Source organism: Plecotus auritus (genome assembly GCF_963455305.1).
Source record: "Plecotus auritus genome assembly, chromosome: 9".
Taxonomy (NCBI): Eukaryota; Metazoa; Chordata; class Mammalia; order Chiroptera; family Vespertilionidae; genus Plecotus; species Plecotus auritus.
Window position 1 is genome coordinate 150,790,587 of NC_137783.1, and position 26,855 is coordinate 150,817,441.

The 26,855-nt window shown below is 56.1% G+C and overlaps 6 protein-coding genes across 11 annotated transcripts; 3 read left to right on the plus strand and 3 right to left on the minus strand.

Annotated features, from left to right (window-relative positions):
- The first annotated feature begins 1,784 nt into the window (after window positions 1–1,784).
- Window positions 1,785–3,280, plus strand: ZNHIT2 (zinc finger HIT-type containing 2). Its single transcript, XM_080641094.1, has one exon. It carries the CDS (start codon window positions 1,952–1,954, stop codon window positions 3,164–3,166), a length of 1,215 nt encoding a protein of 404 aa, XP_080497220.1. The 5' UTR covers window positions 1,785–1,951; the 3' UTR covers window positions 3,167–3,280.
- Window positions 3,281–3,289: 9 nt separating this feature from the next.
- On the minus strand, window positions 3,290–8,060 carry TM7SF2 (transmembrane 7 superfamily member 2). 4 transcript variants are annotated; one of them, XM_080641093.1, is made up of 10 exons: window positions 7,834–8,060; window positions 7,301–7,497; window positions 7,144–7,198; window positions 6,653–6,847; window positions 6,470–6,573; window positions 5,028–5,147; window positions 4,772–4,940; window positions 4,247–4,327; window positions 4,038–4,160; window positions 3,290–3,751 (listed from the first exon to the last, which is right to left on the minus strand). In XM_080641093.1, the coding sequence occupies exons 1-10, from the start codon at window positions 7,880–7,882 to the stop codon at window positions 3,591–3,593; spliced, it is 1,254 nt and encodes a 417-aa protein (XP_080497219.1). In that variant the 5' UTR covers window positions 7,883–8,060; the 3' UTR covers window positions 3,290–3,590. The 4 variants fall into 4 exon arrangements, with proteins under 4 accessions (XP_080497219.1, XP_080497217.1, XP_080497218.1 ...); XM_080641091.1 differs by having other exon boundaries at window positions 3,354–3,751; window positions 7,090–7,198; XM_080641092.1 differs by having other exon boundaries at window positions 3,354–3,751; window positions 7,144–7,216.
- A 137-nt stretch (window positions 8,061–8,197) lies between these two features.
- On the minus strand, window positions 8,198–14,654 carry VPS51 (VPS51 subunit of GARP complex). Its single transcript, XM_080641095.1, has 10 exons — window positions 14,275–14,654; window positions 13,678–13,807; window positions 11,948–12,094; window positions 11,647–11,866; window positions 10,820–11,537; window positions 10,243–10,458; window positions 9,821–10,039; window positions 9,293–9,414; window positions 9,113–9,200; window positions 8,198–8,577 (listed from the first exon to the last, which is right to left on the minus strand). The coding sequence occupies exons 1-10, from the start codon at window positions 14,497–14,499 to the stop codon at window positions 8,317–8,319; spliced, it is 2,346 nt and encodes a 781-aa protein (XP_080497221.1). The 5' UTR covers window positions 14,500–14,654; the 3' UTR covers window positions 8,198–8,316.
- Window positions 14,655–15,443: 789 nt separating this feature from the next.
- On the minus strand, window positions 15,444–22,543 carry ZFPL1 (zinc finger protein like 1). Of its 2 annotated transcripts, none has more exons than XM_080687747.1 (8): window positions 22,357–22,543; window positions 21,930–22,039; window positions 21,550–21,661; window positions 19,653–19,846; window positions 19,484–19,556; window positions 19,267–19,410; window positions 18,912–19,035; window positions 15,444–18,416 (listed from the first exon to the last, which is right to left on the minus strand). In XM_080687747.1, exons 2-8 carry the CDS (start codon window positions 22,029–22,031, stop codon window positions 18,230–18,232), a joined length of 936 nt encoding a protein of 311 aa, XP_080543873.1. In that variant the 5' UTR covers window positions 22,032–22,039; window positions 22,357–22,543; the 3' UTR covers window positions 15,444–18,229. The 2 variants fall into 2 exon arrangements, with proteins under 2 accessions (XP_080543873.1, XP_080543874.1); XM_080687748.1 differs by having other exon boundaries at window positions 17,356–18,416; window positions 22,374–22,497.
- Window positions 17,360–18,125, plus strand: TMEM262 (transmembrane protein 262; the record flags this gene model as incomplete). Of its 2 annotated transcripts, none has more annotated exons than XM_080687750.1 (3): window positions 17,360–17,533; window positions 17,638–17,714; window positions 17,837–18,125. In XM_080687750.1, the coding sequence occupies 3 exons, from the start codon at window positions 17,360–17,362 to the stop codon at window positions 18,123–18,125; spliced, it is 540 nt and encodes a 179-aa protein (XP_080543876.1). The 2 variants fall into 2 exon arrangements, with proteins under 2 accessions (XP_080543876.1, XP_080543875.1); XM_080687749.1 differs by having other exon boundaries at window positions 17,638–17,737; window positions 17,825–17,901.
- A 73-nt stretch (window positions 22,544–22,616) lies between the features above and the next one.
- Window positions 22,617–26,493, plus strand: CDCA5 (cell division cycle associated 5). The gene is made up of 6 exons (XM_080640828.1): window positions 22,617–22,789; window positions 22,943–23,037; window positions 23,135–23,200; window positions 23,280–23,315; window positions 23,982–24,401; window positions 24,595–26,493. Exons 1-6 carry the CDS (start codon window positions 22,744–22,746, stop codon window positions 24,673–24,675), a joined length of 744 nt encoding a protein of 247 aa, XP_080496954.1. The 5' UTR covers window positions 22,617–22,743; the 3' UTR covers window positions 24,676–26,493.
- The last annotated feature ends 362 nt before the right edge of the window (window positions 26,494–26,855 follow it).

The window sequence follows — 26,855 nt, forward strand, 5'->3', positions numbered from 1 at the left end:
TTTAAGGTTCCCGCTAGCAACACATGCATACCCACACGTTTATTCTAAGGTTTTTGAACCTGCTGCTGCTTAGAATAAAGCCCATAGGGCAGTGGTCGGCAAACTCATCAGTCAACAGAGCCAAATATCAACAGTACAACAATTGAAATTTCTTTTGAGAGACAAATTTTTTAAACTTCTTCTAATGCCACTTCTTCAAAATAGACTCGCCCAGGCCGTGGTATTTTGTGGAAGAGCCACACTCAAGGGGCATATACACTTTTTTTTTTTTATTGCTTTCAGAGAGAGGAAGAGAGAGAAACCTGCAACCCAGGCATGTGCCCTTGACCGGAATCAAACCTGGGACCTTTCAGTTCGCAGGCCAACGCTCCATCCACTGAGCCAAACCAGCCAAGGCAAAATACATATATATTTTTAAACTAATTTCTGCCATTATCTCTGAAGAAGCCAATATTCTCACCGAGGATATTTTTTGTTCATTGATTTTTAGAGAGGGCATGGGGGGAGAGAGACACATCAATTGCTTGCCTCCTGAACTGCCCCAACCAGGACTGGGGAATGAACCCCAAGCCAGGGTACAATGTACCCTTGATCAGAAATCAAACCAGAGACTCTGAACTGAGGGCTGGCGGTCTAACCACTGGTATACACTGGCCGGGGCATCTGCTACCATCTTTTGATGCTGTGAGGATTAAAGAAAGGCTTGGATCAGCACTTGCCACATAGTAAGTACAAATATATTGGCTGTTTTTGTCTCTGAAGTTAGACCTGGCACCCTCACTTCTAGGAATTTAGATTCATGTGGAGAAAGTAAGTGTAGGGCACTGTAATGAAGGGGGTTGGGTAAACACATACTATCCTAGGAAAGGTCTCTGAAGACCTGAAACAAGGAGCTAATCAGATGGTAAGATGGTGAAAGTTCCAGCGGAAAGAACTGCAGTCAGACATGGAGTTTAGGTCCAAGTACAGTGGAGAGTCATCAAGGGCAGGGCTGGGTTTTAAGCAAGGGCCTGATGGGATCTGACTTGTGGCCTAACATTTCAACTGGCTGATTTCTGGAGGGCCGGCAAGAAAGTGAAGGTGATGTCATCCAGTTGATTGGCAAGGACCTCCGAGCACCAGTGGTGGTGGAGATGTGAAAAAATGAACAGACTTGTCTCACTGCTTCACTCTTCAACTCACTTTAAACAGACTTGAAGGTCATCAAACCCATCTAGATCTTGGAAGAGAAATATATGATTGATAATGAAATAAGTACAAGGTATTTTGAAGGCAGAACTGACGGTAGGTGGGATTGGATGTGAGAGGTGAGGGACTAAAGAACCAGAGCTTCCTATCAGGGGTGCCATGGACCAACTCCTCACTCTACCACAAACTGTAAGCTCCACTGTGATAGGGCCGCATCTCTGCTCAATGTGGTCCACTTTATAGGTGGATGAACGATAGGTTTGGAGGAGGAAATCAAACAGGAGCGCAGATGTTAAATGTTGCTTTGTTTTGAAGAGGGAACATGCCGCCAACACACACCCAGTCTAGGCGAGGTACCCCACCTTGGCCTTTCCACGCTCTCCCCTTTGTCCTCTAGTGTAATGGCTGTCCCCACAGCGCGGAGACCCGGCACAATTAATGGCCCAGAGGAGGTGCGTGGCAAAGACCTACTTCTGCCCCTGCGCGTTGTAGCGCCAAGCAGTCGCGCTGTGGCGGGTACCGCCTTCCCACCTCTCCCTGCGCAGGCCGGGCTCCTGCCTCACCACCGCCTCCTGCGCCTGCCCAACCGCGACGTGAAGGCGGGGGTTGGATTCCGAGTGTGGGCGGAAGTTGCCGAGAGTCTTCTGGGAGCTTTCACTAGGCGCTCGGTGGGCCCCACGAAGAGGCGGAAGTAACCGAGGAGCGCCGGAGGTTGCCGAGCTGCGGCCTCTGCGTTCGCGGGTGGCACGCGGCGCCAGTTGCCATGGAACCGGCCGGGCCCTGTGGTTTCTGCCCGGCCGCGGAGGCCCAGCCGGCGCGCTACATCTGCCCCCGCTGTAATGTGCCCTACTGCTCGCTGCGCTGCTACCGGGCGCATGGCACCTGCGCCGAAGACTTCTACCGGGACCAGGTGCTGGGAGAGCTCCGCGGCCGCAGTGCCTCTCCCAGCCGCCTAGCCAGCGCCCTCCGCCGGCTGCGTCAGCAACGCGAGACCGAGGACGAGCCGCAGGACGCAGGCCTCAGGCCTGGCCCGGCGCCCGGCGGCCTCTTAGGACTCTGGGAGCGGCTGGCCCCGGCCGAGAAGGCGGCCTTCGAGCAGCTGCTGAACCGTGGCGAGGCCGGGCGGCTGCTGCCCCCATGGCGGCCGTGGTGGTGGGGTAGCGGGACCCGGCCACGACTTCTGGAGGAGCTGGATGATACCCCGGGCGGTGAGGCCGCGGAGCTGGAGCCCGACCCTGCGAAGGCGCCCCCAGAACCCGTGAAGGATGCCGCTGCCGCGGAGTCCCCGGCCGCTGAGGAGGCGGTTCTTGGAGACGCCCCGGGGGTCTGCACGCCCGCCGTGCCCACCCGGATCCCCACGCTGGCCAGCCTGAGCCGCGGCAGGGTCTCGCCGCTCGTACGCTTCCAGCTGCCCAACGTGCTGTTCGCCTACGCACACACTCTTGTCCTGTATCATGGCGGCGACGATGCGCTGCTCTCCGACTTCTGTGCCACGCTGCTCGGCGTTTCGGGAGCCCTGGGTGCCCAACAAGTCTTTGCCTCTGCAGAAGAAGCCCTGCAGGCCGCAGCTCACGTGCTTGAAGCGGGCGAGCATCCACCCGGGCCCCTCGGCACACGGGGTGCCATGCGTGAGGCCGCCCGCATCCTGCTGGGCGAGGGCCCTGCCAACCAGAAGGGCTACACGCTGGCAGCACTGGGGCACTTGGTGCAGACTCTGGGCCGGGCCCGGAAACAGGCCGAGGCTACCGAAGTGCGAGACCGCCTCTACCGGGCCCGAAAGAAGTGCCAGTTCCTGATGGCTTGGACCAACGAAAATGAGGCGGCCCTCCCAGCCCTGGCTCTGGACTGTGCCAGGGCCCACCGAGCTCACACTGTAGCAGCAGAAGAGGTGGCAGCCCTCACTGGGGAGCTGGAGCGGCTTTGGGGAGGTCCTCTACCACCTGCCCCGAGGACTCTCATTGAGGAACTCCCTGGCTGAACTGTGGACTCCATGTCATCAATAAACCTGTGAATGGTCTGACCTGTTGGGAGTGCCCATTTCTCAGAGACAGCTGTTGTCCCCCCTCCCCAGATTCTTGGGCCCACAGACCTCTCAGCTTCTCCCTAATCAGGGCTGACCCAGCCAATATTTAAACACCCCTGTCCCAGAAAGGGAGAGAAGTGGTACCAAGGGTTCCAGATGTTTATCCAAGAAGTAAGAGCACCCTCTCCACTCCGTTTTTGGGTGCTGCCTTCATTTTCTCCTTGCTCCCAACCACCGCTCTGCGGCTGTCACCCCGCCTGTTGGAGCTCGGCAGGATCGAGTGCCGGCTTTTGAGTCCTAGACGTGTCCGGGCTCCTGCTGCAGGCTGTGCTGGCCGATGGGTGGCCACGTGCTTCGACCTTGGGTGGGTGGAGCCACTTCAGTAGATGTAGGGCACAATTCGGTAGGGCACACGCCGGCAATATTCATGCCAGGCCAGGCCGTACTTTTGCAGGCACTGCTGCTCGTCCCGGGCCTCACGGTGCACCAGCAGCGCAGTGAAGTAGAGGAGGTAGAAGTAGGGCAGCAGGTGGGACACCCCTGTGGGGAAGGGGACTCTGTGACCACTCAGCCAGACCCCCAGTTCACAAAGGTTTCCATACCTAATAGCTCATGGGCATTAGGGCTCACTAGTGAAAGGTCCCGGGTCTGCAGCCAGGTGCCAACAGTGCTGTCTGTCCCAGTCACATCCTGAGTCCATCTCCAGCCCCCTGACAACTCCCTCATATGAGGCGCACCCCTATTCATTCTACACGCAGACTGGGTATCCTGTGGTTTCTAATCCATCTGCCCCCCCACACATGCAGTACCTACCCAAGCTACTTACCACAGGGCAACGACCAGGCCAGAGCCATAATGAGGTCTCCAAGGTAGTTGGGATGGCGGACCATACCCCACCACCCAGACACTAACAGCTGCCTCCCCGTGGCTGTAGAGATGGTCTCAAGGCCTGGGGGAAGACAGATAGTGGGATGGGTGACCCCAGGAAGCCCAGCTGCCCCACCTCACTCATGGCAACCTAGAAACACAGCTCACCGGCCACTCTGGGGTCAGAAGGATTCTTTCGGAAGGTGTTTTTCTGGGAATTGGCTCCACGGAAGATGTAGTAACCAACAGCTGAGGGGAAGCATGAGCAGGCAGTCAGGGTTGAGGGCCACATGCTTCCGCCTGACCCTGATCATCCCCACAGAGCCCAAAACCAGCTGCCTGGACCCCAGGGCCCCGCCCCCAGCTTTAGAGAAGAGCGTGAGGCTTAGCCCCTACCTAGTGGGTGCTGAATAAACAATAAATGAGACCGGCTGGTGTGGCTCAGTGGTTGAGTGTCAACCTATGAACCAGGAGGTCACAGTTCCATTCCTGGTCAGAGCACATGCCCAGGTTGTGGACTCTATCCCCAGTGTGGGGCGTGCAGGAAGCAGGCAATCAATGATTCTCATCATTGATGTTTCTCTCTCTCTCTCCCTCTCCTTGCCTCTTTGAAATCAATAAAAATATATAAAACATAAGAAAGGGGAGGGAGAATGATGCATGCACCCAGCCTGCTGCCCGTTCCTGACTGACCATTGACAAGGCAGATGACGGAGGCCATGGGTAACTCCAGGGGCTGTGGGTGGTACAGCAGGAACTGGGCCTGTAGGCTGTAGGTGAAGGGTACCCAGGCCAGGTCCCCAAAGGCCAGCATGAAGCCAAACCCGTCGTGTGTGATGTCCATGGTGGTGAGTACAGCTTCCTGCAGGGACAGGACCCAGACACACCTGTACTCCCTACAAGGTCCTCAGGCAGTTTCCCCTGCTTCCCCTGAGCAGTCCAAGCTCACCTCGTGCCAGAGGGCATCACCCACATAGAGTAACTGGAAGCCATTGACCAGCCACATGGCCAGGGAGGGGCTCCCCCGAAGTTCTGCTTCCCGTACCAGCAGAGCCAGGTTGATGAGGACCTGGGGGTTGGGAGGAGACAGGACAGTCTGTCCCTAGCCCATCTCCACTGAGTGGGCAGCACCTGGGTAGGGCAGTGGCCAGCTTCTCCCCATCTAAGTGTCAGCCACTAACTCTCCAGCTCTTTGTCAAATGAACCCAGCCCCTGTTCCCAGAGAGCCTGCAGTGGAGGTGTTTCCAGCCGTTTCCTCTCGCCGTATCCTGCAGTGTTCCCTTTGGGAGAGCAGCATAGGGCATAGACGGGTGCTGCAGGCTTGAGAGTTAAAGCACATCTGGTTTTGAATCAGCTTCCTCACTTGGGCAAGTTGCTTACCCCCTCTAAAGCCCTCATGTGGGAAATGGAGATAATTACGGAGCTGCCTGAGGACTCACGGGAGTGATGGGTGACACACAGGAAGTGCTCACAATGGTGGCTAGCAGCCAGCCTGACTGAGCACCCCCATATGGTAGCAGTAGGCTAGGTGCTGTTCCCCCTTCCAATCCTCATAATAATCTTAGGAAGAAGATCTTTATCCCGTTCCATACATCAGGACGTAGCGTGGCACTTGGCGTTCCTCCTGCCTCTGAGTGGGGGTTCCGGGATGGCATGAGGAACCGTTGGGAAACCCTGACCACAGTCCAGCACTGATTATAACCAAGAAACACAGCTGGCATGTCAGTCAAAGACACCAGTGATGGACAGGTTGTAAGCTCAGTGCTCAGATCTAAGTTCTGCACTACTTTCACTAGCAAGCAACATAGGACCACTCTCCCGTCTCGAAATAGATTTTTGCACTTGACTGCTTCATTTAAAATTGCACCTCGCCCTGGCTGGTGGCTCAGGTGGTTGAAGCATCATCCAAAAAGTTTGGGTTTCAATTCCGGGTCAGTGCAGTTTCCATCCCTGGTCGGGGCGCAAATGGGAGGTAATGGATCAATGTTTCTCTCTCACATCAGTATTTCTCTCTTTCTCCCTTCCTCTCTCTAAAAGTCAATAGAAACATAGCCTTGGTGAGGATTAAAAAAAAAAATTGCACCTCTTCTTTCCTGCCTTGCTTTTCTCCACGGCACTCAGCACCCCTTGACATGCTATATATACTTATTTTTTTGTCTGTCTTTTCCATGAGAATGTAGGTTCCATGAGGACAGTTTTTCTTTTCTGTAATTTTTTCTTATATCCCAGTACCTAGAGCAGTTCTTAGGACACATAGTAGATTCCACAAATATTTGTGGAATGAATGAATGAATGATGTCTGGGCAATACTGCACCTGCCCTGCCCAGGAACTGCTCATCCATCCCACCCCTCCTGCTGGCGCTAGTCCCGCTTAGCCCTGCCCAGCATACCCAGCCGATGAGGCCAGGCCGCAGTTCGCAGAAATATTTGCAGTCAAAGAAACCGATGCGCGGGTTGAGCTCCCGTCCCAAGAAAAAGTCGTAAATGGGATTGCCTGGAGAACAACGGAGAGTGAAATTGCAAGCAAGCACCCCTAGCTGCCTCCATCTGTACCCCACTGGAACCCCTCTCACCTGAGTTCCCTCCAGGTGCCAGGGCAGAGGCAGGGGCCATTAGAGCCTTCAGATATAGAAGGACGCTGAAGATGAAGGCGGTGAGAGTGGCCACCGACGCCAAGGGCAGGAGCATTTCCGTGAGCATTCCCAGGGGCAGCCCAGCTGACACCCCCAGGCCCACCAACAGGGCTGTCAGCACCAGAGCCTGGAAGCCTGAACCCCAGCACAGGTTGAGTCCTGGGGACTACGCGCCCCCCCCCCCCCCATCTCCGTCCCCAAACACCCAAAACACACAAACACTGCTCAAAGCCAAGAGGTCACAGACCTCGACCCAAGCCATTAGGCTGACACCTTGGCTTTCAGATCACGTCAGCTGCTGTGGTGCAGAGCAGCAGCAAATGCTGTAGGGAAGGGTGGAGGGATAGGGGTGTGCAGGAGAGTGAGACCCCCAAGACCTGGAGCTCCACCCCACCCGCGCAACTCCAGCGAAAGGGCCCAGCCCCAGGCACCGTTAATGGGGTAGCGCAGGCGACTCTTGTCCTTCAATTCCTGGCCCTCAGCCATCTGCAGGCACAAAGGGGTCTGGTAAGGGTTGAGGGTGCCTTTCTTCTCGCTGAGCCCTACCCTCCGCCCTCCTCCCACGCGCGTCCGGAGGCAGGTCCACACCTTGCCCGCCGGCAGCAGGTAGAAGGCCGCCTGCAGGCCAAGCCAGGTGAGCCACAGCAGCAGCGCCCCCGGGCTCCACAGCGCCTCGGGTGTCGGCAGGTGCGGGGGGAGGCCCAGGAGGCGCGCCGGCCCGGAGCGAGCCACCAAGAGCAGATGGAACATGGTGGCAGGGAGCAGCAGCATCAGCGCCGCAGCGCCTGGGGAAGGGGCCGATCGCGTCAGGTGTCTGCTCCCCAACTCTCCCTGACCCCCGTCAGCATTCCCCTCGCCCTGGCCCACATCCCGTTCCCAGCCTCAGCACCTTTCTCTAACTTCCTTCTTGGTCCCCGCCTCCAGACTCCCTGGAAGACCCTCCTCCTGCTCCCCAGACTGTCCACTCCACAGACCCCACCCACTCTGCAGCCCCCAGAACGGTTCCTCCTCAGCCCCCTCTCCAGACACTCCCTCACAACCCCCTGCCCCTGGATACCCCTCAAAGCCTTCCAATTCTGCCCCATCCCCGTTCGTAGCTCCCCCCTTCTTTGCTCCATTACCCAGGGGTCCCCCGAATTCCAGCGGGGCCCGGGAGCCCTGAGGGGCCATGGTCTCTGCTCCGCCGGGAGGTGGGGTTCACGAAAATCCGTCAAGAAAACACCCTCCACCCCATCCCCCAGATGGGCTCGGCGATGCGAGGAATCCGTCCCCTGTGGCCTGCACCTGTCCCGGGCGGAGCTCGGACACAGCGCATGTCCATCGTGAGGTCTTTAAACGGGTCCGCCCCCGGCCCATCCTGGGCCCAGCCTATCAGCCAATCGGCTCTTGGGGGCGAGTCCGACGCAAGCACCTCGGAGGCTGACTTAAGCCTCAGCCTCACAACTCCACCCCCTCAAGTCCCGCCCCTGCAAGCGAGAGGGAGGAGACAGCACATCTTTTATTTTGTGGGTCTTGAGGTAAGAGGGGAAGGGCCACGGGGACAGGAGGTCCAGGGATGCGCGGATTGGAGCAGCTGGCAAGCCTGTGCATGACAATGGCCTGGCCTAGCCGCGCTCGCAGATGACCTCTACGACACTGGGTTCCATGGGCACCGGGTCCGGGCATCGCAGGGCAGCTGAGGCCACCACCTCGTCCAGCAGCAGGTGCACAAGCTCCTCGTCGGCCACGAAGCGCCACAGGTAGAGCTGCAGAAAGTGGCAGTCCACCTGCACCTGCTGCAGCCCAAAGCGCCCGAAGGTGCGCAGCCGCACACACTCCAGCAGCGTCTTCAGGCTGATCTTGATGATGCCGGTCAGCACCGACACCTGCAGGAAGGGACACGGGGATGCAACTCTCGACAGCAGGTGTTGGGGAAGGGCACCCATGTTAGGGCCAGGGAGACAATAAGATGCCAGTAGCTGTGATGGCATGGAAAGCCCAGGGAGGGAGAGACACCAGATTAGCCCCATCATCTGGAGGGAAACGGACAGGGAGTGCCAGCAATCATAGGCAGAGATGGCGTCAGCAATGACAAGGGGAGTGGGGGTTTACTGAGTCAGAACACCATGTCCCTGAGTGTGGGCTGGGCGGGGCTGGACCATGGTGTGAATAGGAAACCTGGGGAGGACCCAGGACTGCTGTGGGAAACAGCACAAGAGCCAGAGACACACTAGATCAGCACCCACACCCAGGCTGGGAGCACACCAAGGTCGGGGCAAAGGGCCATGGGATGATGATGGTGGGGCTCTGGATACTGATTCCCGGAAACGCCCCTCAGAGAAAGACTGGGGAGACAGAATGCTAGGACTCCCTGAGCCAGTGTGGGGACCCTGGAAGCGGGGGTTCACTGGGACTTCAAACCTTGTTGAACTCAACAGGGCTGAACACATCAATACGCTCAGAGAACAGCTTCTGGATGTTGCTCAAGAGGTTGGTGTCCATTGGGGCACTGGATGGGGGGTGGGGGGACAAGCATTCAGAGCCCACCCTGCACCCGTTAACCTTTGTCCATTCCCCTAGGGGCTAGTCTGACCAGCAGACCTGGGTGTATAGCTGGGTGCATAGCGTCCCTGCTGCCGGGAGCTGCTGTACACAGAGAAGGTCCTCTTGCTGGAGTCACTGCTCTGGGCCTTGCGAACACCCTCTTCGTACAGGAGCCCCACCTGGTGGTGGAAGGAGACACTGCAAAGAGGCCAGAGTACAGGGGACCTCCAGCTCACCAGGTGCCCGGGGCAAGGGCTAAGGATGCCCTAAGCTACACATTAATTTACTACAAGTCACATTTGTTACAAGAATCACAGGTAGTCCAGGCTTGGTACCTCACTGTCACCCAGTCACTATTTACAGAAGTAGTGGAGTGGGGTAAAGGTGGACACAAAGATACTGAGGCCCTGATTTTCTGGGTGACTCGGCCTCACAGAAGGAATGGGGGTGATGATGCCACAATCTGGGGCTGAGGAGGAACGAGGCCATGGATGCAGGCACCGCCTGGCCCCTGCAGTCTTAACCCTCAGAGGGTGTTTCCCAGCACCCCCTCACCCTGCACCTTCAGGGCTCCCTGGCCAGCACCTGCACGTCAATAGCCGTCGTGTCCTCCACCACCCGCTTCATGACAGCGCGCACGTTCCGGGGCTCCAGGGTACTGAGCCAGTCCCGCGTCTCCACGCTCTTGCGCAACATCTGTGATATGACCAGGCCCTGCACCTTCACATAGTGGGTCAGCAGCCGCCGTGCCGTCTCCCTGGCCTCTGCACACAGTGTGCTCACAGGTGTCACTGGAGACTGGTCCTGAGCCAGGGATGCAGAGGACAAAAAGGTAGTGGGTGCTGGGGGAAGCTCAGGGGGCACTGCCAACCAGGAGCTGGGCACAGGCTGGGCATGGGGGAGGCTGGGTTGCGCACAGGCAGCTTGGCCTGACCATGAGGGCACTGCCTAGCCTCCTGCTTTCCCAGCACCACCATCCCCTACCCTGCCGTGAGCTGGGAGTTCACCTGCACCAGAAACTGTTCATCAGTGAGGGTGAGAATGTAGGAGATGGTGGCCGTCTCATAGTCCAGGCAGAGGCGGGAGAGGAGCAGGAGCAGGGCGGGTGGCGTGGCACCCCCCTTCTCCCCAGGGCTGTCACAGAAGCTCTGAGCCGTCTGGCACATGGACCGGATGAAACCCACGATGAGGCCCTCACGGACACCCTGGCTGCAGAACTCGCCCTGTGAGGAGGAAGGGCCGGATATACAGCAGGTCCCCTCTTCCAGGCAGGGGCTGCTAGTGACCCTCTGCTGGAACCCTCAATGCCCTGGCCCTTCACCAAGGGACAGCTTCACCCTGCACTCCAGTACCCCAGAGCAGCTGCTCTGCTTAGGGAAGGGACCAGCACTGGGGACCCAGCTAGCAGATGCCCTCACACCCTTCCCCATCCCTCCAGGCTCTGCCAGTATTCCTCATGACAGCCTGAAACCACGTCTAGAGTGCCCGAGGGCAAGGACTGTGTGCCCTGGTAGCTACCAATCTGCAGAATGAATAAAAGAATGCCCGGGGAAAAAAAAGAAAGCGCCCAGGGGCAGGCCATACCCGGAAGTAGGGCTTGTTGGAGAAAGACACCTCCTTGGCGGTGAAGAGGTGTACAGCAGCCAGCGAGGCCTTGATGTGGCTCAGGATGGAGCTGGCCACATTGGCCAGCAACTCGGCCAGGCCAGGGCCTTCCTTCCCAGCCAAGCGAGGTGCAGCCAGCGCCTGCCGCACATCGGTTAGGCAGCCCAGGAAGGCCGCCCGCAGGCCCTGCAAGTGGTGGCCCAGGCGCTCCCGGGCTACTCGCTCCACGATCTCCGTGGCAGCGTCGGCCAGCCCAGCAGCCGCAAGCAGAGCCCCAGGTGCTCGCAAGCGCCGGTGGAAGCGGTCTAGTGCCCGCACCAGCAGCGAGTTGTCACTGCCACCTTGCTCCTGCGCCAGCCGCCTCTCCACCAGGGCAAAGTAGCAGCCGCCCAGCTCCTGGGCAAAGGCTGCCAGCTTCTCTGCACCTGCTGGGCCCTGGGCCGCAAACAGCTCCTGATAAGCTGCGGCCACCTGGCAGAGGCCACCCACAAAGCCGCTGCCTCCATGGTCAGTAAATTCTAACACATCAGGGGCAGGAGGGGAGGGCCCCAGCTCTGCCTCCAGGCTTCTCAGCTCTTCTTCCAGCCGCCCTCGGGCATGTGCCAGGAACTCCTCACACAGCTCCTCTGCGGGCTCGCCCAGGGCCAGCAGCAGCTCCACACACTCCGCCTGCTCAGGGGCACCGGAGCCGCCCTCCCTACCGGGAGGAAGATGGCAGGGTAGAGCAAGAAGACAGAATTTGGGGGGGGACTGGGGGAGAAGGGAACGTGCAGGGCAGGGGTAGGATGGGGGCCCAGAGGCCACACCTGAAGCGCTGCCGTAGCTGCTGGGCCAGGCGAGCTGTGATGACCTGGCAGTCATCCTGGATGGCACGGAACGAGGGCAGGTGCTGGTACTGCTGCAGCACGGCTCGCGCACGGCCCTGGTAGCGCACCGCCTGCCCATAGGCGCCCAGCTCCACGCACTTGGTGAGGCGTGAGGGCAGCTCAAAGAGGAACTGCAGCTTCCGCAGCAGAGCGTGGACCCCTGGGGGGCGAGGGCAGGTGGTGTCAGCCTCAAAGCCCCGAGGGCGGCCCACTTTAGCACCTTCACTGGGGCAGGGCCCACCTGCCAGCTTGGTGATGCGCTCGTGGCGGTCCTGCAGTGTGGCACTGATGCGCGCGCTGAAGTCTGTGATCACAGCCATGTTGGTGGCCAGCCGGTCCATCTCATCCTCCATCTTCCGGAAATCATTCTTCATCTTCCGAATGGTGTCTGCGAGGGCAAGGGCGCAGAAGAGGGAAAAGGAGATGGAGGGGCGCAGTGACAGGCGCAGCACTCAGCCTGAGGACACAGTACAGGTGCTCTCACAGCGCCCTCTTCCCAAAGGCCCTGAGCCCACTACTGCCCTGAGGCACCGAGGGCCGCGTTGATGTCTGGTGTGATGCGGCTGCAGTGGTGCTGTGCCACAGTAAGTGGGGGAGGGGTATTATGCCAAGGCAGCAGGTGTTTTCTGAGCACCGCTTGTATGTCCCTAGCCCTGGGGCAGTGGGAAGGCAGCTCACAGCTTCTGCCCTCGGGATGTGCCCAGAGCCAAAGGGGGGCACAGGGCACCTGTAGAGACCTGTCTGCTCTTTCCCAGGGGCATCCTGTGCCCAGTGCACTGCCTGGCACTGGGGAGACAATACGTACTCGTTCAGCTTTATCTCCTTCAGACTTCCCAAACCCTTTCACCCGCCTTCCAGAACACGGTCAAGCTTTGCAGAAGGGTCTTTCCCTTTTGTCCGACAGAAACCTGGCCAAGGAGGCTGTCCGTCCTTCACACCCAGGCACCTCAGGGCCTGGCCCCTTAACGCTTCCAGACAGGTTCCTCTCCTCCTCCCTGCAAGGCCCCTGCTTCTTTGAAGACCACGCCATCAAACTACTGCCCCCCCCCCTTGCTGTCCCTATGTCCTCTTTCCATGCCTCTCAGTCCCTGATCAGTCACCTCCTTGTGGACTCAAACACCCCTAGAGATGAGTCTGGCAGACATCCTTGACTCTGTTCTCTGACCGCCTCAATTCCATCCATTCTCGCCTCTGCCTCATCTGTGCCACCCTCCCCTTGTCCTCAGCAAGAACTGCCTGCCCTGACCAGGGATTGGCCATGCAACCTTGGCATATTGGAAAGACACTCTAACAGAGCTAGCCAGCCATGGCATCGTTGTGTCCCTTAATATCATACATTTTCTGTTTCTCTGCTTAATTAAGAAGATGCCCTGGCCGGTGTGACTCAGTGGTTGGACACTGACCCAGGAACCAAGAGGTTGCTGCTTCGATTCCTGGTTTCCCCAGTCGGGGCCATGCAGGAGGCAGCCGATTGGTGATGTTCCTCTCTCATCAATGTTTCTATCTCTCTATCCCTCTCCCTTCCTTTCCTGGAATTAAGGAAGGCAGGAAGGAAGGAAGGAAGGAAGGAAGGAAGGAAGGAAGGAAGGAAGGAAGGTAGAGGCAAGCCTATCCTCAAGACAGACCTGGACCAGAGAAGAAAGCTACCACTAATGAAAGGAACGAACGCTTACTAAGGCATCCTTAGTGCCAGGTATTCCAAGTACAACAGATAAATTAACTTCATTTTCTCCTTCCTCCCCCTTTGGTCCTCAAAACAACACTCTGAGAGCAGCTATTACCTCCACAGTCGCCTGACCACAGAAGCTCTGACAGAGAGAGGTGAGAGTGGGTTAGTATCAGGGCAGAGCTGGAATTTGGATCTCCTCCTCCTAAATCCACTGCTAGCTCTCCCAACTCAGGGAAGGAACGGGGCGGGGGGGGGGGGGGGGGGAGGTGGGACGGAGAGGGGCGTGTCCCAGTGGGAATCACCTGTGGCTGAGATGAATTTGTTGTAGTTCTCATAGACCAGGGTCTGCATGTCGCTGTCTAGAGCCCGGATCTGCCGCACCATGTCCGTCTCACTGTCCATCAGCTGAGCCAGGGGGCATTCTCTACGCAACTGGAGGAAACGGGGTGTTTAGTGCTCAGGTCAGAGGGTACTCGTGTCCCCAGCCCTTGCCCCTAACTGGAAGGCTTTCGGTGCAAGAAAACCCTTCTCCCACCCCTATCAGGAATCCGAAATGGAGTCTCTAAGTGGCATAGCTCAGGAGTTACTAGGTTTGGGGAACCACATTTGGGGTTTGTCAGCCTTTGAAATCCTCAGATTCATCCAAGGCCCAGTCCAGAGCCTGTCAGCGGCGGGGCCACGCCCGCCACCCGGGACCTGTCAAAACATCAGGGGACCTCAGACTCCAGGCCAAACCCGCCCACGCCCCCTTAGACTCCAGCTTTGTCCCAGCTGCCTGGCCGAGGGTCGTCTTCCTTTTACGAGCCCCTGCTTCTTTCACCTCCGTAACAGAGTCGGGGGCCTGTTCTGGGGGTGCAATATGTCGGGGCCTGGTCCCCCCCACCCCCGCATAAACTTACCTTGTCCAGATACACTTCCGGGTCGAAGTGCGCCCCGTTGAGATCTGTCGGGTCCAGGGGGTCCGACCCTGGGGTGCGCCCCGCCACCTCCCCCTCCGAGAGGCCGTAGTAAAGCTTCAGCATCCCGTGCGCCTTCCTGCGACGCTCCGGAGCCTCGGCCTCGGGCCCCTCCGGGGAGTCCCCAGGGCCAGACCCCGGGACAGGCCCCGCGGCTGCAGCCGCCATCGCGCCAACTGCAGCCCACCGGAGTGAGGCTGGGAAGGGGACTGGGAGGAGGCACTTCCGGGAATCATAAAGTTGTTGAAACGAGGTAGTCCTTCAGGAGAAACGTTCCTCCGCCGTCCTGGGTCCTTCGAGATTAGAGTTCCCCCGCATCTTTCCTCCTCGAGCGAAGAGGTTCCGAGAGAGCCCTTGGTTCCCCCAGCTTCTCAGGTGGAGGGAAGGCAGGTAGTTACTCCCAACCCTGCTCCCCCGCTTTCTCCCCCCGCGCCCCGAAGACAAGGACCTGCTTTCTGTAGAATCAGAGAGCTTGTGCCTGGCCTCCTGCCACTGCCTGGGTTCCATTGCCACCCCAATTCTTAAAATTGGGGTACATTCTTCACAGGAGAGTTGTGAGAATTAAATGCACATACCGTACGCCACACGGTGCCTCTAGTGCAGCCTCTGGAAGCCTGGTTACCTGGGGTGTGTTTTAAGATGGGGCTTCCCCCAGACCTAGCTCCTTTTTAAAAAGTCCCCAAGGAGTTCTGACGCACTTAAATATACCGTGTTTAGAAGACAGACTCAGCAGATCTTAAGTGACTGATAGGATGTGCTGAGTGAGGGGTTGAGTGGAGACTTGACCATAATTCTCAGGTTTCTGACTTGGGTACCGGTGCCGGTTCACCAAGATGAAGAGCTCAAGAGGACGGGATGACTAGGAGTTCAAACTGAGACGTGCTGAGTTTGAATGGAACTGGTGACCTTTTGGTGCAGGGAGGACGCTCTGTTGGCATAGCATCATCCCATGCACTGAGAGGCTGCAGGTTCAATTCCCAGTCAGCACTTGTGTCCAGTTTTCCGGCTTGATCCCAGTAGGGAACATGAAAGAGGCAGCCAATTGATGTTCTCTCTCTCTCTAAAATAAACAAAAGATTTCTATTTTATTTTTTTAAATATATTTTATTGATATTTTACAGAGAGGAAGGGAGAGGGATAGAGAGCTAGAAACATCGATGAGAGAGAAACATCGATCAGCTGCCTCCTGCACACCTCCCACTGGGGATGTGCCCGCAACCAAGGTACATGCCCTTGGCGGGAATCGAACCTGGGACCCTTGAGTTCGCAGGCCGACGCTCTATCCACTGAGCCAAACCAGTTTCGGCAAAGATTTATATTTTAAATGTCATTTAGCTAGGAGCCCTAACATGTAAATGTTGATTTGTAGTCAAAGGAGAACTGAGTACAAACAATTGTTTCAACAGTGGGACCATGGCTGGGCATTGGGACATCACCCCTTTAATGTGTCAGGAGAGAGCTCTGAGGGGCTGTTGTGATTAATGACACTGGGCAGCAAGCATGGATGGTGAGGTCAGGCTCTAACCCAACCCATTGGAGGCGGAAGACTTTGGGCCATGACCTGACCTAGGCCCTAATGTCTCAGGCAGACAGGCAGGTGGCAATGGGGGTGGACAAGTTCAACATTAAATCCTCCCTCTTCTACTTTAGTTGCTGGGAACTTACATGTCCCTTTACACCATTTCTGGCCATTTTTCAGGCTTATTTTGTTGACAGTCTTGGAGTGTGTTTTTTTTAGAAATATATTTTATTGATTTTTTACAGAGAGGAAGGTAGAGGGTTAGAAACATTGATGAGAAACATCGATCAGCTGCCTCCTGCACACCTCCTACTGGGGATGTGCCCGCAACCAAGGTACATGCCCTTGACCGGAACCAAACCTGGGACCTTACAGTCTGCAGGCTGACGCTCTATCCACTGAGCCAAACCGGTTAGGGCTAGGAGGTTTTTAAAAAAAATACTTTTATTGATTTCAGAGAGGAAGGGAGAGGGAGAGACAGAAACATCAATGATAAGAGAGAATCGTTGATTGGCTGCCTCCTACACTCCCCCACTAGGGGCTGAGCCCACAACCCAGGCATATGTGGAATCGAACCCATGACCTCCTGGTTCATAGGCCGATGCTCAACCACTGAGCCACGCTGGTCAGGCGAGTTTTTTTCTCTTACATGTGGGGAGGAAATGTTTTCTTCTTGGCTTCTAACTGTTCCTTCTCATTCCATAGCCGCAGGTAGAATTAGATCTTAGTCTCAGTACTGACTCTCACTCATTGGCTGTGAAAGCTTGAGCTGACAATCCCTCCCTGTACCCCAGATTCCTGTGTAAAATAGGATTTATGCCACCAGCCCCAGCTTTCTCATGGGACTCTTGGAATGAGAGACAATGGGTGTGAAAATGCTCTGAGCGCAGGAAGGTGGCAGAGGGGGAAGCTGGTCAGATCAGGTCCTTGAACATCTGGGGAGAGGATTGAAAAGCCAGTTTTTCGTAGGGTCACATCTAAGGAGGGCACGGGGAAGGTCCCAGGACAGCCATGGGGAATCTGTTGTCCCTCCCCTTCCCTTAGTTCTTCTGGTAGGTGTTGAAGCAAATACCTGGAGCTTGTGAGCCCAGGCCTCCCCTCACTTGGGACACCCCCCCACACACTTTCCTGAGCTGCAGTTCTTCACCTGTAGTGTGCCCACGCTAACTCCTCAGTGGATCTGTTGAGAGGACTCGGTGAGAAGACATGCAAAGTATAGAGGTGGGATGATGTGGAGACGCTGTCCCTTCAACACAAGACCCTACTGATCTGTACCTTTAGCCCACCACCCCTCCACAATTCAGAGCTCCCCTGGCCACCCATGAAACACTCCTCTATTGGCTGGAACCAGCCTGTGTTCTAGAATCTTGTCTCCTAAATGTCCTCCTGGTTCTAGAATCCCATTGCTATTTGAGACAGCGCACTCTAGAAGCAGAGGGGTCAGCAGCTCTTCCTGGGTGTTGTCTGCTCGCTCAAGCTCTACTGACCTTAGTCTGTGCTGCTGCCAGGATGCGGTGGCGGGACCGTATTGCGATGCTATTCTTCCCGAAAGGCATGGTGCTCACCATGGCTGCAATGCTGCTCTTCTTTATACACCTGCTCATCTTTGCCAGCGACGTGTACAACTTCTGCTTCACCTACTACTACGACCGCATGACCTTCCGCTACACAGTTGTCCTAATGGTAGGCGAGGGCAGGGGCTCAAGGGCTGGTTGGGGGAAGCCCAGGGGCTGATGGAAACCCCAGTTGTGCCAGGGGGTCACTCTCCCACTGGATGGGGCCTACAGTTCTCTAAGGTGATCAGCATCTGCTGGGCTGCCATGGGGTCACTCTACGCTGAGATGGAAGATTACAAGATTGCTCGGTGCTTTGCCCTGGTCATCCTGAGTGAGTGAGGGAATGGGGACCTTTGGAACCCTGAAAAGTGCAGGGAAGGGGCAGGGAAGGCTGATGGGGGCTCTCTCCTCCGCTCAGTGCTTAACACAGCCATGTTCTTCAACCGCCTGTCCCTGGAGTTTCTGGCCATGCAGTACCGGGAGGAGAGCCACTGAGGCTTGGGGATTGGGTTGAGAAGGGGGAAGGAAAAGGAGGCTTTGGGAATTTTAATAAAGTCTGCCATTTATTTCCACCTGTCAGCTCCTTCATGGGTTGGGGGTGGGAGGCCAGAGACCCAGGGGAAGCAGGTCAAGACAGACACTTGATCTGCAGGGAACCCAGGCCCAGCCTACAGCCTACAGCCACTCTAGTGGACTCGGCTTTGGATCTGGGATCTTAGTGTCTCAGACTTGAGAAAGAGGAGCGGCGAAAGGGCCCTCAGACCTGCCCATCTCCCCTTTTCAGGGCCCCAGGTCCTAGGCTGGCCCAGCCACGAGCAAGGGCTCAGGAGGGACCCACACGGATGTGAGGGTTCATGAGTGGGTCCAGGTTGGGATCATTGTCAGCTGCAGCCCGGCCTAGGCGAGACATGAGGGCAAGAAGGGCCAGGAAGCCCAGCAGTCCCAGCAGCAGCAGCAGCCCCGCCCGCTGGAGCAGGGTCAGCGGCCGTTTACGAGACCCGTCCCGGCTCCTGGGAGGACGAGGGGAAAGTCAGATCAGGCCCCCAGTCCCTGGTGGCCCTGTGGCCTGGAGAAGAGCCCTGATCATGACACTCATCTTCTGACCCCAGCGCCACCATTCCTGAGCCTCACTCATTTCCTCAAGTGTGCCATGGGGAAGACCATCCCCGTCCCTGCCCACTACAAGGGTGACTGTGCAGCTTGAACCAGCTGAGGCAATGACTGTTCCGGAAACTGGAATGTGTCAGGCATGGGGACAGTCATAGATTGGATGGTGTTGAAGCAGGAAGGGACCTCAAAGAGCCCGAGTCCAAACCTCATATGTAAAAGCCAAGGGACAGCCCGAGAGGGCAGACCGAAGACTTTTATTGTCAAGCTGAAGCCTCTCTACACAGCCCAACACCTGGGTACCCAGGTCAAGCCCCTTTTGTCATGAAATCGTTGTGCCCGGGGCCTCTGGCTCTCACTCCTTTCCTCCCCCTTCCTGGCATCATAACCCTGTGTACCTGAGCAGCTGCGCCAGCCAGCCCAGGGCAGGCCGGCGACGGTACTTGTCGTCATCGCAATCCCTGTGGAGGCCTGGTGCCCGATCATCATCCCGTGTGTCATACACCTTCCTTGGGGCGGAGGCTGCAAGGGCAGAGCCACGAGCATTCACAGGCTCAGGGAAACTGCCCCACAGCAGGGGGAGAGGGGAGAGTAGGAGATCCTGGCCCTTCGAAGCCTGACATTATATCTCAGAATTGTGGGTAGGTAACGTCTGAGCTTGGAGTGAGGAAGGGTCCCTCTGGTGGGTCTCTGGGGCCCTGAGCTCCCTCCACCCCACTCCACTCCCCTGGCCCGGGGAATCCCCTGGCTCACCGTGAGTCAAGGGCTCAGAACTGCCCATATGGATCACTGTGTGCTGCTCAGGTCGGTTGGGGGACGCGGGGGGCCGGGGGACTTGGCTGTAGAAGGCTGGGGCAGTAGAAGTGCTGGCTATCTCTTCTTGTGCAGGGGTACTGGCTGTGGCAGGAAGACAGCTGTCAGCAGAGCAGGGAGGCAAGGGCCCCAACAGTAGGTGGAGACCACCACTCACCATTAAAGCTGGACCAGTCAGAGAAGTCGGAAGTGTTGAGGGGCTCGGGCTCCGGGCTCACCACCTCATCGATCTGGAGGAAGGAACCTGTCTCACCAGCTGCTCAGTGCTGTCCCCACTCACTTATTTGGCCCAAGACAGATGGACGGACAGACAGAGGGACTCTCACCAGAGGAAGGCCCAGTCCTGCCCGGGCCCAGTTGACCGTGGTCAGCTTCTCTCTCAGCACAGAGGCCACAGGACCAACCAGGTTGCTTGGGGGGAAGATGGGGCCACTGCAGCTGGGACACTGGTAGCCAGCAGGTGCTGTATTTCGGGGTAGCTGGGCAGCACGTTCATTGAGGCAGGCCCAGTGGAAGAGATCTTAAGGCCGAGGAAATAGCAGGGAAGAGGCATGAGGAAGAAGACACTTTAGGCCTCTCGCCCAGCAACAGCCCCCAGCCCACTGCAGGGATCTACACACATATACGTGAGCCCAGAGCCTCCTCCTTCCCATCCTCACCCTAGGTCCATTTCATCAGTGTTCCCTAAGCCTTCAGCCTTATTGGCTGCCACCGTCTCACTAAGTCAAAACAGATGCTACAAAGCTCCTCAGCCCACTGGGGGGTGGGTGTGGGTGGGAAGAATTTGCCAATCGAGAACAGTTTCAGAAAAGCTTCCTAGACACACACAGAGACACACGTGTGCTTGTACACACCTATGGGCACAGATATACATAGGCTTATATATACATAATCAAACACAAATGCCAACTCACACATACACATCCATACATGCACTTGTTTGCTAACACTTGAGCACCCTCACCCACACATTCTCCTGCAACCCCCCAACACACTTGTAGTCACATTCACACATATTTACCCACTCACCTATAAGTACTAATGAACACACTAACACTTATGCAAAGACACAATGCACATAAAATTCATGCACATATATCCACATCCCGACATTAAACAACACTTAGTGGAGTTCACTCTTTTGCACTAGCTCCTTCAAAAAGTGGGACTAAGACCAATTGATGTGTCTCTCTCACATCGATGTTTCTCTCTCTCTGTCTCTCCCCCTACACTCTCTAAAAATCAATGGAAAAATATCCTTGGATGAGGATTAACAACAAAAAAAGTGAAACTAAGACTCTTAGACCAGAGTCAGGTCAATGTCATGACACGTCTGCTGACTTCTTTCAGCAGACTTTACTGTGGGAAACTCATTTCTTCTCTATTCAATTTTGGAATCAGCAATGGATCTTTTTTTTTTTTAATCCTCACATGAGGATTTTTAAGAGAGTGAAAGGGAGGGAGGAGGGGGGAGAGAGAGAGAAACATTGATGTGCAAGAGACACATTGAGCCCTAGCTGGTTTGGCTCAGTGGATAGAGCGTTGGCCTGCAGACGAAGGGTCCCAGGTTCAATTCCAGTGAAGGGCACATGCCTGGGGCTGTGGCTTGATCCCCAGTAGGGGGCGTGCAGGAGGCAGCCAATCAATGATCCTCTCTCATCATTGATGTTTCTATCTCTCTTTCCCTCTCCCTTCCTCTCTGAAATCAATAAATATATATACATACTTTTTAAAAAGAGACACATTGTTTGGTTGCCTCCCGCATGCACCCCAACCAGGGCCTGGGATCAAACCTGCAACCAAGCTATGTGCCCTTGACTGGGAATCGAACCCAAGATCCTTCAGTTCTCAAACCAACACTCTAATCACTGAGCCAAACCGGCCAGGGCTCAGTAATGAATCTTGAATGCCTGAAAGCCCCATGCTTTCAGCTCATGCCTGGTCTGGCCATCTACTGCTCACAGACACAAACACACCCACACGTCTGACTGATTTTCCCTCAACCCTCAAGATTGGAGGGCTAGCAGCTTCAATTTTTAGGGAAAGACACTGAGGCCTAGGAAGGGAAAATGACTTGCCTGAGTTAACACATGTAAGTAACCTAGCAAGACTGGAACTCCAGCTCCAACCTCCTTAGCTAGGCAGTCTCACTGTCCTGCTGTTTGCGGAGGGCGTGGAAACCAGCCACCAAGATGGGCCTGTCCTGAAACCCCCAGGACTCACCATAACAGACAAGGCGGGTCGTCTCTCGCGAGGCCAGCGGTGTGTTGCACAGGCGGCAATTGGAGCTGTAGTCGCTATCTTGGAGCCACTGCAGGTAAGATTGTACGATGCACTGGAGTGGGAGAGAGAGGTCTCAACTGAGCAGGGGCTCCACAACCCAGCTACCCAAGACCCAATGGTCTCTCATCGCGAAGACTTCTTACGTTTGTTCAATCAATAAACATTTACTGAGCACACACTGTGTGCCAGATTATATCGTAAGGGCTAGGGGTATAGCAATGAGTCAAATAAATGAAGTCCTTGCCCTCGTGGAGCTTCCATTCTAGCGCCTGGCCCTGCCCTCCCAGTGCCCTGCTCAGCCGCTCTTTTAAAGGCCCCACCTTGGCGTGATTGGCTACCAGGCAGTGCTCGCAGACGTTGACCCGGTGTTCGAAGCAGAATAGGTTTGTCACCTTCCTCTTGGGGCACTTGCAAAGCCCCATGGTCCACCCTGAAGAAGGGGCCTGAGTTGGTAGGGAGCCAGGTTCTGGTGGCCGCCACTAGACACTCACCATCCAAGTTCGTCTCTACTCCCCTAGACACTCTCATATCGGTCGGTGCCAGCCCCAATTTTCGGACCAGCGCCCCTCTTCACTCCGGACCACGCCCCCAGCATAAATCCCTCCTCCAAAGACCCCCCTCATTCCTCCTGAATCCCGCCCCGGCCAGGCTCCTCCATCAGCGTCCCTCAGATACCACCGGCCCCGCCCCCAGGGGCCCCTCCTGGGTCCCACCCCTCCAAGCCCCGCCCCCACTTTCTCCACAGACCCCACGCTCAGTGTTACTGATGCACCGCGGCACCGGTCCCGATGAGCGGGAGCGCTGGTCGGAGGGGTACACACGGTGCCCAGTCGACCTCGGGCTCAGCTCTTTCCAGCTCCGGCCGCCCCGACGATCCCTCCGCTGCCACGTCTCTTCCGGGTGCGGCGCGTGCTGATGACGCAAGCACGCCACTGGCCCCGCCCCTGAGACGCTTTACGTGGTGACGGGTGGAGGTGGGGAGAGGGGACCATCTTTCCCCCACCCGCCTTGCGTCACTTCCGCTTCCTCACGGGTAAGGCGGGTAGTTCGAACGTTTCTGCTTCGAAGGAGCCTTGCGGTTGGCGCGAGCCCCACCACCCGCGGTGGCGGCGCGGCGAAGGTCGAGACCAAGATATGTCCGAGAGGCGAACGCGGTCCGGCGGGGCCGCCCAGGGCTCCGGTGAGCGGAGGGCGCGCGGGAGAGATGGGGCCCAAGTGTTTGAGGGACGCAGTTTCGTGAGGGAGGCCCTCCCCCTACCGCCAAGAAGGGGCTCGGACCGGGAAGGCGCCCCCGACGGGCCTTTTTGGGAACCTTCTGTCTCTTTTTTTCCAGGGCAAAGGGCCTCACCTCCTACTCAGTCTCTGCGGAGGTCTCAGCGGAAATCAGGCTCTGATCTTCCCAACATCCTCCCTGAAATCTGGCCGAAGGTGAGCCCGGGATTCCTCAGGTCCTTCCACAGAGGCGCCTCCTTCCCCAGAGGCCCCTGGGCTAGTACAGAGCTCACGGTCACCCTCTCCTCTCCAGGCACCTCATGCGACTCCAGTCAGAAAGCCCATCGTCTTGAAGAAGATTGTGGCTCATACTGTAAAGGTGAGGGCTGAGAGAGGGGTTGTGGGTGGGGAGCAAGATTGGGGGCTGGCTATGTGATTAATTAGTGTTGTCTCCACAGATCCCATCTGTGCACTCGCCTCGAAGGAGCCCTAGGGTGAGTTCATTTTCATTTGCTTTGCTGCGTGGAATCCAGGACATTCGAGAGCTGGGAAGGGGCATAGTGTCTGCTCACATCTGCTTAGGGGGCTGTTTGCAGTATTTGGAAAGTTTGTCTTTCCATATCTGTATGCATTGCTTCCTCCTGTAGACTTACTAGGTCTTGATACCCTGGTATCCTCTACCATTTTCCTTCTAGCCCACCCCCACCCCCCACCTAGGCCTTTACCACTCTATTGTCTTTGTCCATGGGTTATGCATACAAGTTCTTTGGTTGATCTCTTCCCACCCACCCACCCTCCCCCACGTATTATCTATTTCCCTCTACTAGAATGCTCCATGGAGACGGGTTTTCTCTGTTTTATTCCCTGCTGTACTGCTCTGTTTTATTCTCCGGTCACATTTTGGAGACAGAGCTGGCAGCACCAGTAGGCGGTGGTGAGTCTTTTTGAGTTACAAAACCACACTCCTCAGAAGCAATGCCCAATTGTTCTTTTCTCCCCTTCCCCACATCTATCTTAGTCTGATTTCTCACCTAACCTGTCTCCTCTTTTCCTTTTAAACGTGTATGTCCAGTGGATCTTTCCTTCCACCCTAAATCTCCGGCTTCCTGGAAGCAATACAGCCGAGTAACAGGGAGGCATTCTCTCTTCTGTCCTGGTAGATTGCGTTTTCCTTGGAAAAAGAAAACAATCCTCCTACCAAGGAGCCTACGAAGGAGGAGCTCTTCAAGAAAAGTAGTGTCCCTGCCACTCCTGTGCACAGCCCAGATGTTGAATCAAACTCCAGTGAAGGAGACCTGGACACCAGAGACTTGGACATGTCCAAGAAAGTCAGGCGATCCTACAGCCGGCTGGACCCCCTTCACTGTGCCTCCACCTCCACCCCAGGCCGCCCATCCTGCTTTGGCTTCGAGAGGCTGCTGGGGACAGAAGACCTGGCTGGAGTCTCACCTTTGGTGTGTTCAAAGTTAACCGAGGTCCCCAGGGTCCCTGGGAATCCTTGGGTCCCAGACACGACTCTCCCTGGAATTTCCCCACCCGTGAAAGAGAAAAAAAAGAAGAAGAAGGTGCCAGAGATCCTGGTGAGTGAGGGGCAGGGGCCTTCCTCTGCTGTCATGCAGACATACTGGGAGATGCCAGGACACTTGAAGGGCTGGGGCTCAGTTCTGGTTGATTTGGGGGAAAGATGGCACCTACGTGCAGGGTGTGGGTAGTCATGCTCCAGACAACATGTCTTCTTCCCCACTCACCTGCCTCCCATTTCTCTTCCCTCAGAAATCGGAGCTGGATGAGTGGGCTGCAGCCATGAATGCTGAGTTTGAAGCTGCTGAGCAGTTTGATCTCCTGGTTGAATGAGATGAAACTGGGGTGCACCTAGCCAGACTTCCTTCCCCTGTACATAGCCTCTTCTTCCTGTGCAACAGACACTTGGGGTCCCCTTCCCTGGCCTTGTTACCTGTGCATGTGCTGTTGCTGCACGTGAGGTCTGCTCTTGAGTGTTTGTGCAGTGGCAGCAGCGGTGGCAGCTGTAGGAAATAGGGTTCGCCTGGCCGGTGTCCTGGCTATAGTCGGTGACCCACCATCATCTCCTCCCTACTTCCTGTAGTGTCATGGCCACTTTCCAGTTGGGCTACAGTCTTGGGAGGGAGAATCACTGGCCCAGCAGGAGGAGGTTACGGGGCTGAGGATTGTGGGTGAGAGCATCTCTACTGTTGTTGCGGAATGTGGCTGCCCTGTGCCAGCCCCAACAGAAATGCATCCCAGCCCAGCCCGTGTGGCTCAGTGATTGAGCATCCACCTATGAACCAGGAGGTCACAGTTCAATTCCTGGTCAAGGCACATGTCTGGGTTGCGTGTTCAATTCCCAGTGTGGGGCGTGTCGGAGGCAGCCGATCAGTGGTTCTCATCATTGATGTTTCTTTCTCCCTCTACCTCTCCCTCTCTGAAGTCAATAAAAGCATATTTAAAAAGAAAAGTAACAGGCACCCGCAGCCAGGGCAGCCTCAGGCTTTCTCTCCTGAGTTGCCTTCTGTTGGTGGCTTGGTTCCATCTATGTAAAAGGGCTTGGGTTTTCTTAGATTCTGTAGATGGTTCAGGAGAGAATTTGTGGATTTGGGACAGTTCTATCTGTGAGGAAGAAGCTGGACACTCAGGCAGTAGAATCGGGTTTAGGAGAGTGGGAAAGCCTTAGTTGGCTTCCGACCATAGGCATTTACTCCTTAGAAGCTGTATTTCATATTTCTGTGTTCTGCTGTTGAGATATTTGGTTAAAAACAAGGCCGATGGAGTGCTGGCCATGTAGGGCAAAGGGTGAGTTTGGGGGTGCAGCACCAGGTACCACAGGTTCCAGCCTCTATAGAACCTGAGGCTCGGCTGGGAAGGGGCCCATGGCAGGAGGTGACCCCTCTTGTCATGCACGTCTGTGTTTTACAAACTAAAGTTCACAGTCTATTCAGCTCTAGAACAAATACATAGGTTAAGCAGTTCTAGTCCCACTAGCATTTTGCAGCTACACACGCAAAGTTTTAGGAAGCTTTTCTCACATTCCAGAAGGGGCAGGAGTCGATAGCAGTGTTAACCTTTAGCTTCCTTGGTGCCCTGTCACAGGAGGACCCTGCCTGAGGCAGGTGCTAGGAGTTGAGCTAGGGGGCAGAGAAAGATCATCTTCCTGTCTTCAAGGAACCCTACTCCCACCATTTCTCTCTCAATGCTGGTAAAAGGTGTGCTTTCAAAGGCTGCCCAACTACACTTTGCTCCACCCGAACCTTTGCACATTGACAGGTTTGTGGAAGTAGAGGCTTGTGAATAGCAGAGTGTCAGGGAAGATATGCTTGGTTCAGTTTCCTGCACGGCACTAATGAAGCTCTTCACAAGGCCTGGGAGTCCCAGACTACCTGTTCCACGCTTCGTGCTTTGTCAGACCTTACAAACAAGCCCCTGTGTCAGGGTGGGCCAGATGTCCTTGAGCTGGACCACACCTGAAGAATCCTCACTGGCTGGTGGGCAGGACTCCTGAGAATTGTTTTAGTCCTGTAGAATCAGGAGTAGCCAGATGATGTTGAGTTGATGTCACTGCTGCAAACTTCTCTCCCTGAAAAACTTAAGAATGTGGAGTTTAAGGGAGTTTTGTTGTCTTTTTTTTTTTTAATAAACCTGGTTGAAGAGTTTGTTCCGAGATTGTGTTTCTTTCATTGGGTCAAAGGCGGAGTTGAGGGTGTGAGGCCCAGGAAGCAAAGCCTTTGGGCTGTGTCACAGGGTTGATCCCATCCCCCATGTCTTTCCAGTTGCTCACACCATTCTTCCAAGGCTGGGCTACCTGCCTCAAGGGGAGTTCCAGGGTAAGACTGCTAAAAGCTTCGTCCAGAGCCAGGGAACAAACCCTCCCCCCCATCCTGAGTCAAGCCCTTGTTTCCCTGTCCCCTGTCCCTAGGACCCCGCTCCTCTCCCCAGGACCCCGCCCCTCACGCTGGCCCAGCTGGTGCAGCAGCCCCTGGGGAACTAGTCAGGTATCCATGCATTTGCACGTGGGTGGCACA